At 38.5% G+C, this 12,399-nt stretch overlaps 1 protein-coding gene across 1 annotated transcript; it reads left to right on the forward strand.

Moving 5' to 3' along the window:
* The first annotated feature begins 7,807 nt into the window (after positions 1-7,807).
* Positions 7,808-8,371, forward strand: LOC141619724 (uncharacterized). Its single transcript, XM_074436745.1, has one exon. The coding sequence runs from the start codon at positions 7,808-7,810 to the stop codon at positions 8,369-8,371; it is 564 nt and encodes a 187-aa protein (XP_074292846.1).
* Positions 8,372-12,399: the final 4,028 nt, after the last annotated feature.

Genomic DNA, 12,399 nt, shown 5'->3' on the forward strand with positions numbered 1-12,399 from the left:
ATTTTTTTTTGTTGTTTTGGCCAATTAATTATTGTGAAGCAGTTCATAATTGATAGATACCTAATTTTTTTAAAGCATTTTAAAATATTGATGGATTAAATTCATATTCTAAGTTTAATATGAATTAAGATTAAATTTATAGTGAGTAATTGAGGAATTGTCACTTAATTTAATCAATTAAATAGGTGGTTTGGATAAAATTAATCTACATAATTAAAGAATTATGTCTTGTATGTTTAATATTTTTTAGTTGATGCTTTTCTTTTGTTGAATGAATCGTTGAATGAATTTTATTTACGTATTTTTGCAATCGGTTGTAATTTGTAATACTTAGTGTGGCCTTAGTTAATTATGTTTTCGTAATGAAGGAAACATAATTTTTATGTAATTATGAGATCTCGAATCTCCTTTATTTTTTCTTTAGTTTTTGGGTTTTGAAATTAGAATGTAATAAATAGGTTTATTATGTAAATTTATTTATTGTAATTTTCAAAGAAGACTAAAGATGGAGATTGGAGCTCACTCCCGCTACATGGATCAAGATGGAACATCGAGACAAGCTTCTCGGGTCCAAGGATGGATTCCAAATTTGTATTTGGTGTTCATTTTGATAGGATAGGCCACACTATGACCTTTTTATTGTTTTTACGTTTTTCATTCCTATTGTTTTTCATTCACATGCTAATTAATGCATCATATTCCGCCTAAAACCAAACCACCTACTAAAATGCATGAAAATTGACACATATAGGTTTTATGTTAGTTTTCATAGACATACAGATGTCACATGTTTTTAAGCCATCACCTTAGTTTATTCATTCACGCATGCTAGATATTAGTTCACTTAAAATGAATTAAAACAAAGTTGACGGGATCTTCCTCTAAAACGGAAATTGAGATTAGTCTTTATAAGTGCAAACAACTATGAATCCCTTCTTCGTCAGTAGGCATAATGTGACCCCTTCTACGTTGGGTAAGTAGTTTGTGTTGACTTAGTTTACCTCAACATCATAGTCCGAAGAGTTTCTCGTGATTATGATGGACTAAATATAGAATTTACAGAAATTTATCGACCAAGAATTCTAACGGTATAATTAGCTAAAAGGTTAGCTTATCAATTTGCAGATAATTGAGTCTTGGGATCATTTATATAATTCTTGAGGGAGGTCAATTGTATAAATGTTTTGAGTCTTCGCGTTATGACATTAGATCATTAGACTTAAATTAAAATCGATGCACATGCTTATTATTTTTATTCTTCTTCTCGCAGTGTAGAACACGTTTATTTTGATAATACTGTTACAACAATATGTCTGGAAATAACGCAATCCAAATGCCTAGTGCCACACTTAGACGCGAGTCTGGCCGAAAATATTCATGGACCAAATGAATCGGTTCACACGCTGAAAAACGACGGGTCCAACTTTGCGGATCGGGAGGCAAAGACTACGGAATGCTGCCATTCTTCGACGGTAAGCTCGGTACTTAATCGAGCCAATACCGATAAACCAGGCCCCAATGTAGGAGTCAACGAGTCACTCGCTTATAGTGATTTCGTTATGGAAGCGGGTGCGATAAAGAACGTACTCATCTTTGCAATGGAAACCAATTTGCAGAGACGCTTCATTGCTCAGGGTGCAAACAAGATTTTCACCACGCTCACTAACAAGTTCTCAAAAGCACCGAGGATCGTTACTTATGAGCACACATGTCGCTTCTTTGATGCGAAACTCCAAAAGGGCCAACCGGTTAGCCCACACATTCTTAACATGATTGAGAATGTCGAGAAATTGGAGGCAATTGATTGTAAAATCAGTGAGAGCATAGTCATTGACCGTATGCTTCATTCTCTTCATGATGGTTTTGCCCTTTTCAGGGCGAACTACTACATGAATGACTTGAAAAAGAGTCCTCATGAGCTACACTCCCTTCTCGTACAGACCGAGAAGGATATGAAATTGAGTGGGAGCATGAAGCAGGATGTTCTCATGATTTCCAACAAGGGTAAAGGTAAGGGCAAGGCTCATAGCGACCTAGCTGTAGGTAAGCCAAAGTTTAAAAAGGCAGGAAACGGTAAGAGTGGGCCCGGTGAGACTAGTGGCTCACAGGGCAAGGCAAAGAGCAAGGGCGGTGACATTGAGTGCCACCATTGTCACAAGACTGGACATTGGAGGAGAAACTGTCCCGTGTACCGCGAGGACATCAAAGCAGGCCGCGTTGTTCCTGTTGGTATGTCATCTTATATTCATATGATTGAGATTAACCATGCAAGTTTCGGAACTTGGGTACTTGATACTGGTTGTGGTTCTCATCCGTGTAATTATTTGCAGGACCTAAAGAACATCATACCTCTCGAAAAGGGTGATGTGGACCTGCGAGTCGGGAATGGAGCACGAGTTGCTGCTGTCTCGAAGGGAACATATGTAATCCAACTCCCTAGTGGTTTTGAGTTATTTTTAAATAATTGTTACTATGTACCCAGTTTGTCTAAGAACATTATTTCTGTTTCCGTACTTACTAAAGACGGTTTTGCATTTTCAATAAAGGATAATAGCTGTATTTTCTCTTTCAATGAAATGATTTATGGCATGAATCCAGGACTATCCTGGGGCTCGTTCTGCGAAAGAAGTAAAATTAGCAGTTTCCATGAATGGAATTTACATCTTAGATCAAACCACGGAAGTATTACACATGAATAATAAGAAATTAAAGGTTGGTGACAAAGATCAAACCTATCTATGGCATTGTCGAATGGGACACATAAATGAGAAACGCGTAAAGAAACTCGTCGATAATAGGATTATTCCCGCATTCGATTTTTCTACATATGGCACGTGTGAATCATGTCTCATTCGCAAAATGACTCGAATTTCCTTCAAAGGTGTTGGAATGCGCGCTAGTGACCAATTAGGACTCATACATACTGATGTTTGTGGGCCTATGTCAATTACCGCTAGAGATGGCTATAGATATTTTTTCACTTTCACTGACGATTTGAGTAGATACGGGTATGTCTACTTAATGAAACATAAAAGTGAGTCCTTTGAGAAATTCAAGGAATACCAGAACAGGGTTGAGAACCAACTGGGTAGAAAGGTTAAAGCACTCCGTTCAGATCGGGGTGGCGAATATCTTTCAAATGAGTTTGATCAACACCTTAAAGACTATGGAATCGTTCTACAGTTAACTCCACCTGGAACACCTCAATTAAATGGTTTGTCCGAACGGAGAAATCGAACCTTACTTGATATGGTTCGATCCATGATGAGTCACATGGTAGTGCCTGATTCATTATGGGGTTTTGCTCTTTTGTCAGCTGCTCTTATACTTAACCGAAGTCCGACTAAAGCTGTCGACAAGACTCCATATGAAATGTGGAAGGGAACGGTCCCTAACTTGTCCTTTATTAGGGTTTGGGGCTGCGAGGCTTATGTCAAGTAGAGACACGAGGATAAATTCGGCCCACGATCGGTCAAAACATACTTTATAGGTTATCTAAAAGGAACAATTGGTCATTACTTCTATTCGCCTACCGAACATCGAGTTTTTGTTGCGGCTAGTGCGACGTTCTTAGAGAAAGAATTTCTCGAGAATAAGACGAGTAATAGAACCTTCGAGCTGTCGGAGATTCCAGAACCAACAACCGAGGAATGGATGGAGGAAGTTGTTCCTCCAACTGATGACACGATTAATATTCCCGAGGAACCTAGGAGGTCGGGTAGAGTCTCTCATCCTCCGGACAGATACATTGGTATGGTCGAGGAGAATGACGTTTTACTCCTAGAGAGTAATGAACCCGCTACCTATAAATGTGTTATGGCCTGTTCTGACTCAAAGCTATGGCTCGAAGCCATGCAATTCGAGATGGACTCCATGTATGAGAATGACGTATGGGATATAGTTGATTTACCTAATAAGGTAAAACCTCTACAGTACAAATGGCTTTACAAAATAAAGCATTCTGTAGACGCGCAACCAGATACCTATAAGGCACGACTTGTGGCAAAAGGTTTCACTCAAGTACACGGATTGCATTATGATGAAATTTTTGCACCTGTAGTCATGTTACGTTCCATTCGGATAATCTTAGCGATTGCCGCATTTCATGATTATGAAATTTGGCAAATGGATGTGAAAACCGCCTTCTTAAACGGTTATTTGGAGGAAGAGTTGTACATGGTGCAACCCGAAGGTTTCATAGATCCTGAACATCCTAAGAAAGTATGCAAGCTTAAGCGTTCCATTTATGGACTTAAGCAAGCTTCTCGGAGTTGGAATCATCGTTTCGACTAGGTGATAAAAGAGTATGGTTTCACTCGATCGGTCGAGGAACCATGCTTATATATCAAGTCGAGTGGGAGCAATATTGTATTCTTGATATTGTATGTTGATGACATGCTCTTGATTGGGAATGACATTCCTCTCCTATCTTCGGCTAAAGAATGGTTGAAGAACCATTTCCAGATGAAAGATCTGGGTGAGGCACAACGCATATTGGGAATCCGTATCTACCGAGATAGATCACGACGGACGTTATCACTTAGTCAAGAGTCTTATTTGGATAAGATTCTTGATAAGTTCAGCATGACCAATTCCAAGAAGGGGAACCTTCCAATGACGTACGGGATGCACGTTGACCAAGTCTCGATCACCCACGACGCTGAAGGGGTTGAGCGCATGAGTCGTGTTCCTTATGCATCGGCTATAGGATCAATCATGTATGCCATGATATGCACACGTCCGTACGTGGCATATGCATTGAGTATGACGAGTCGGTACCAAAAGAATCCATGTACCTACGGAGGACTAAGGATTGGGTATTGACTTATGGAGGAGATACTAAGCTATGCGCGAACCGATTCTGCAGATGCTAGCTTCCAAACGGATCGAGATGATTAGAAATCTCGGTCTAGATTCGTTCTTACTCTTAATGGTCTTTGCGGTCACTGGAATAGTTCCAAACAGGAAGTTGTAGCGATTCTACTCCGAGCCATTGAAGTATGATAAGCATGGAGGGCACGTTATTTCCATGAGAATTAAACGTGTTCCTGAGTTGTAATAGTTGATTATGAATTTGATACATTATCTTTTTCATATACTATTTATAACTTCATCGTATTAATATAATATTTTGTTTTTCATGTGGATTGTACTGACAACTTTGAACGCCACAAAGTGAATTGAATTACATTATATTTTGTTTTGGTCCGTAATCGCCTACAAGAGCGATAACTCGGCTATTATATTGTGCGATCGATTGATGGTGGCTTCAACGAGCCATAAGTCAAAGCTGATCGATCGATCACAAATGCGAGATTATAACGATACCTCGTAGGACAAATTTTTGTGACAACGTAATGGAGTCCTAAATGTTTGAAAACATTCGGTGCCAGGTCGTGGATAGGACATCCATTGTGTTCCTAGAGTCGATTCTTTTGACTATCGACTGTCTCTTGAGATTAAGGCAGTTTTTGGGTGACTTTGGTTTCTTTATCACGGTCTGCCGTAACTGGAGGCTAAGTAGATTTTTTCTGGGTCATTTCATACTGTACTTACATCTGCAGGATTCGAGTTGAGTAAAATATCCAACCTTTATCAGGTATAGTTATTTCTCAGGGCCACTCGAGGAGTAGTAACTGAAATGCATGGCCATGCTCGAATGTTAATTCGTTTATCAGTTAAGTTACTCTCTAGTCGGGGAAACCACTCTTGATAATGATCGCTTGTAAAATACGACCTTTGTGAATATGGATTTGCAAATTTTTTTACATTGAGTGGGAGAAATTTTAGGATATGAGAATCGGTTATCGCACATACACTTGTGAGGACAAGTGGGAGTTTGTTGGAGCTTGTGTCCTCCACAAATTAGTGTGATAACATTTGTAAATCTCTTACAGGTTCACAAGGGTATACTTCGTATTTTATCAGTTGATTAACGATTACCTAATAACGGTTGGCTTGCTAGAAAGTTTGACGTTATTATCATACAGATGGCGGTGATCAATTGGTCCCTAAAGGTCACACCTATAGGATGTGTTTGAGAGATGTGGTTATGGAAATGTAATCACATTAATGCCTTATATGACTAAACAGTTAGTCAATGTGTTGATGAGACAATTATTTAATGAAGATTAAATAATATTAGTTGAGACGAATTAACTGTCAATTCGTCAATTGAATATAATAAGTTATATTTAATTAAATGTATGTATTGTTAGCTTGGACGAATTAATATGTTAATTCGTACTTAAATGTAATCAGTTATATTTAATCAACAAGATGAATGTGTCATAGTGGTAATAGTGAGGGTACTCAAACCAAGAGGTTGTGGGATCGATCCTCACTAGATGACAATTTATATTTAACACATTTTATACATTTTTGGAAACCGAAAATAAGGAATTAAAACTCCTTATTATCTCGGTATATGGGCCGAAATTAGGAGATGAGAAATCTCCCTATGGACTTCTCTTTTTCGGTTATAAGAAGAGGAGAAGGAGAATTTTTTCGACCTAATATTCTTTTTCCCAATTCTTGCCTCCTCTCATCGGAAAAACACAAAAAACCTAAAATTAATCTGTTGATTTGGGGATCGATTCTAGCAAAAGAACAAGTGCATATCTCATATCATCTTGGGTGCAACTGATAGGAGAATATCATTGCGATATTGTTCATAGGCCATATAAGCTAGGACCGAAGGTTATTTCGTCATCTCTTTACCCCCTTTTGTTTATGCAATTTAATTTATGACATGCTTTCATCATGATAAATTCGTTATAGTCCTTAAATTTAAAAGGATGCATACAGATAAATCCCACACTAAAGTCATTATTTATACCGATCACAAATCCATAAGGCAACTCGTGGACAAGAAGGACACCAAGGCGAGGTTAATAAGGTGGGTTCTCTTGTTGAGCGAGTTTGACATCGAAATCAAAGATAAGTAAGGGAGTGCTAATGTGGTACTCGACCATTTGAGTAGGCTTCACATTAATGAGGATCTAGTGAAGACCATGGGAGTATTGGATGGTAGCTTACCACATGAATCTTTATATGCTATGAAAGCCGTTGGGCCTTGGTATGCTAAACTTGTCAACTACATGGTGACTAGGAAATTTCCCACATCCTTATCTTCTATCCAATGCCACAAGTTGAGGAGTATCTCCCGCTACTTCATATGGGATGACCCCTACTTTTGGAAGATGTGCCAAGACAATATTATCCGCCGTTGTATTCCGGATGTGGAAATCCCCTCAATCCTCCAACATTGCCATGAGTACGCTTGTGGAGGGCACTTCGGTCCTCAAAGGACCGCCTGGAAGATCTTGGAATGTGGTTTCTATTGGCTAGTATTTTCCGGGATGCCCAAGCTTATGTGAAGACTTGTGATCGGTGTCAAAGATGTGGAAACATTTCTCGACGGCACAAGATTCCTCAACAACCAATACTCTTTTGTGAAGTATTTGATGTTTGGGGGATCGACTTCATGGGTCCCTTTCCGAATTCAAGAGGGTTCCTTTACATCTTGCTTGTCGTTGACTATGTTTCAAAGTGGGTGGAGGCGATCCCCACAAGAGTTGATGATGCCAAGACCGTGTCTAGCTTTATTCAAAGCTATATCTTCTCAAGATTTGGTTACCTTAAAGCTATAATAAGTGATCGAGGCACGCATTTTTGCAATCGGGTTATTCAAGGATTATTGAGGAAATAAGGAGTCCTCCACAAGGTCTCCACCGCTTATCACCCTCAAACCAACGGGCAAGCGGAAGTATCTAATCGTGAGATCAAAGGAATCCTTGAGAAGACGATGAACCCGGATCGGAAGGATTGGAGCAATCGGTTGGATGATGCATTATGGGCGTACCGCACGGCATATAAGACTCCTATTGGCATGTCTCCATATCGTCTCATATATGGGAAAACATGCCACCTCCCGGTGGAAGTTGAACATAAAGCTTATTGGGCCATCAAATCTTTTAATCAAAGTGTAGATGAAGCGGGGTTGCATCGAAAGTTGCAAATTCAAGAGATGGAGGAACTCCGGTTGGATTCCTATGACAATGCCGCAATCTACAAGGAAAAAGCAAGGGCGTGGCATGACAAAATGACAGCTCGGAGGAGTTTCAAGGAAGGAGACAAGGTTCTTGTATTTCAAAATCGGTTTAAGCTTTTTCCGGGAAAGTTGAGGTCTCGGTGGTTCGGTCCCTATATTGTGAAGAAAGTGCATCCACAAGGAGCGGTGGATGTGGAGACTCCCAACTCGGGAAAGTTGATCAAGGTGAATGGGCAACGAATCAAAGTTTATCATGAAGGGATGCAAGACCTTGTAGAAGAAGAAATTCAATTGGAGGACCTCGTCTACGAAGATTAACCTTCAAGAAGCATTATGTCGAGCCATCGACATTAAACAACGGCAAACTTGTAAATATTCTATCCCAATTTAATTGTTTTCTTAGTGTAGTTCATTTCCGTATTTTATTTCATTGCATGTTAATTCCGTTTTCAATAATTTAATTTGCATTGAAATTCAAGAGGCACTTGAGGTTTGTTAATGGCGTAGTGATTTGCACAACTCTCTTGGAAGGCGTGCCCAAGAGGAGACGAGAGTCGAGTTTAACTTACAAAAGCATATGAAGAAGCCAAGAAAGGGGAACAAGGGAAAAAGAGCCAAAATTTTGGCAAAGTATGGGAATTGGAATTAAAAGAATGAAGGAGGAATCTGCGAGCCTGAGCGCAGCCTGCGCAAACTAGCAGCGCAGCTACGCCCGATTGCGCAGGCAAGAACAAATATTGCGCAGCCTGTGCAGGTCTGCAAATTCGTTTCCTTTATCTTCAATTATCCCGCCATTCTTCATCATTCAAAAATCCCCTTTTGTCGAGAAAACTCTCAAAACTCCTCTCAATCCCTCAAACAATCACCAAATCACTACTCACCATCAACAAACTTCAAATATTTCAACTAAATTCTTCACACAACTCATTTGTTCCATCAAAAACACCATCAAAACACCAAATTTCTGAAAAGTCCCCCAAAATTTCCCAAGAACCCTAACTTTTTCAGGGTAAATTTGAAGCTTCTACAAGTGGATTTAAGGGTCAATAAGGGGTTTTTACGCATCATCCATCCTTATTCAAGCAATTTTGAGGAATTTCGGGGAGGTATAACAACTTTCCTTTACTTTCTTCATCTCAAACTAGTTAATCCGATTTGCACTATTTAGTTGGGTCAAATTCGTGCTACTTGTCATTGTTTTGGATTGTTGGTAAAAGTTTTCTGCTAGGGAAGGGACAAATCATACAAACATACCGTAAGCACTTGAGTTCGAGCTAGTGCACATAAGGTGTTTGTTGAATTGCCCCTTAGAAAAGTTTTTCAGTTTTTGGTTGTTTTAGTATCTTTTTTAACTTAATTTTTGTGAGAAAGAAAGATGGTGTTTGGAATTGGCAAAAGAAAATCGAAAAAGAGAGGAGAAGCCTCTAGTGCACCACCACCCCCACCCAAAGCTTTTCATGGAGATGAGGATTTGGCCGCACCATACATAAATTACTTCAAAACCCTTGAGAGTAAACCCTTACACATATCCAAATTCCTCCATCCCGGGACATTGAGAGACATGGGAATCTATGACCAAACCCTTACATTCTTAACCAAGGTAGGGCTTGAGAGCTACATCAACCTCCAACTCAACACTTACCCCGCCTACACCTTGGAATTCCTTGCCACCACTAGTAGAAAAACCCCCTACAGTGGCGGTTATAAATGACCTTTTGTGGCGGTTTTTAGAGATTTAGGGTCCGTCGTTTATCGCGGCGTCGTATAAACTTTATGGCAGTTGTAGGCGGTTGTTGAACCGCCGCAATAGCTCTTCTATAGTGGCGGTTGTTATCAAAACCGCCATTATAAACTTATATAATACGACGGTTGTTAGACAAAAACCGCCACTGTAACTCATCTATAGTGGCGGTTGTTTTTTTGAAAACCGCCACCATAGATGTTTCATAATAATCTCCCACCACTACATGTTCTCTATAACATCGATTGTTGTTAAAGAACTGCCACTAAAGGTAATTATGACGTCGGTTGTTAGTAAAGAACCGCCACTAAAGGTGAACTAATATTGGCGTTTCATACTTAAGAACCGCCACCATAGACAATTTTTTTAAAAAAGAAATTATTTGCTACCAAAATTTTGGCAGCAATGTCGATATTGATTTGATAAGCCAAATAGCGAAATAAATAAACAATACATACAAAAGAAAGTCAACCAACGAACTTTCATATCATCGGACAGAACATTAGTGTTGATGTTCAAAATTATACATTCAATTGTATAAATAACCATATATGTCTAGTGAATAAACTAATCAAACATTTCATGTTCTCTAAACATTTAATAGCCCATACGTCTTTAACATCTTCTATCTCGTTAATTAACATAGTTGAACCTGTAATAATACATTTAGCAAACCAATAGTTAAAAAAACAACCTAAATCATATTAAAGTCATCATAAGACACTATAGAACACTCTCGAGTTTGATTGAAAGCATTTTCATGAGTCAGACAAAACCAGATGAATAAGCTAATAATGAGTAATGACTTCTTACTTGTGGTGGTTTTATCTCACTTAGCGATGTGCTATATAGATTGATACTTAGGTTCATCAACGGGGTACAGTGGTGCTGTGCTATTGAAATTATGTTCACTAAGACCTTAAAAAAGAATGAACTGTATCTAAATAGAATTCAAAAGATTATCAGAGGTTGTAAAATCCAGAAAAAAGGACATGTCAGGCTGTTACACATAGCACTAATTCTTGAAAAACATTTCACAAATATAATCAATAGAATTAGGGTTTGGGAAATTGGGGAAAAATGAAAATTCGAAAACTGAATTGGTTTGTAAACTTACCAGGAAAGTGGAAGTGGTGGCGGACAACTGTTGTTGATACTTAATGAGGCTGTTCGCTACTTAATGAGTAATGCTTCAGCTCCCTTTCTATTTTTGAAAATTCTGAAGAATTTTATCTCCTCTTAAGCTATTAATTGCTACCTGTATTATCAGGTTTTGGTTGTTTCCAACCCTGCCAACTCCAATGCGTTGATCCTGCCATCAATCCCAGAAAAGAACGTCACTTGCCTGACAAGGTTGGACCACAACAGCTTTTGGTCAAATCTTAGAGCCTTCTTGGCCAAATCGCCAGTAAATCGACCAATGCCTGCACCAAGTTCAAGGAATGACTTGCCTACATTCATTTTTCCTGAAGGGGTTTCTTCAGCTGAATGTACTCATGAAAGCTAAGCAAACCAGTAGGTATCTGCCAAGTCAATCAAAGTTTTGCTTGAATGAGTTCAACAAATTAATTGACATGTAAAATCACGTGTAAAAGGCACCAAATATAAAGCAAACGTCCAAATTCTAGAGCTCGAGAATTGAGATGCTGCAGGGATGGCAGCTGCATAATAGAGAAAAAAAGAGGCTAAATTTGGATGGCTCTGTAAACCAACATTTCTAATCAACAATTGGGTTAGTTTTGTTTCTTATTGGTCTCGTTGCTGTTGCCCTCTTAGAAACTAACCTTTGAATTAAAATGCACAACAAATAAAAATGAAGAACAATTTTTTTTTTTCGAAAATTAGTAGCATATTTACCTTTTGACAATTCCAAAGCCATATTAGGAGCATCAACTAGAAAGGTAACAGTAAAAACAGCCGCAGTGACACCGGAACTGGATATATGAAAGCGAACCATTGTAAATCCCAAGTTGATGATAATATTAATAACAATCACTAAAATATAGTTGGCTTCAATAAGATAAATCAGGCCATAAAACAACACCACCTTAACATGCTTTCCTTTTGGACCTGTAGATAGTGGTACTCTCAAATAATCAAATAAATAAAACCATGAACCAAACAATTCAGTATTATGGATTAATCCAAGTATGGATTATGAGTAAAAAATACACACGAACATGGAAGATATGTATAACTTCAGAAACTGAGGCACGAACACCTCTGATGCCACTACAAAAGTCAAATATCAAGATATGGTCTCAGTAAAATAAACAAATTAAATCTCACATTATTACGCATGCCCAATATTACCAATGCAGTCTTTTTTGGTGTTGAAGGAGAATCCATGGTGGGACTATACAGTCGAAATTAGAAGAGCAGAAAACATTATAACATTATTTCAATGAATCAGATGAATAAGCTAATGAGTAATGACTTCTTACTTGCGCTAGTATGACAGTAACTCCTCTAAGTAAGAGTTGATTCTTTAATTAAAAGGCACACGATATTAGAGTCCATTTTACAAATTGTTGGCGGTCACGTTTTCAAGAGGATTAATGTTCTCTTAAGCTACGTGTAAAAATGTGGCAAAGGCACAATTTGG

The sequence above is a fragment of the Silene latifolia genome, chromosome X (assembly GCF_048544455.1).
Source record: "Silene latifolia isolate original U9 population chromosome X, ASM4854445v1, whole genome shotgun sequence".
Taxonomy (NCBI): Eukaryota; Viridiplantae; Streptophyta; class Magnoliopsida; order Caryophyllales; family Caryophyllaceae; genus Silene; species Silene latifolia.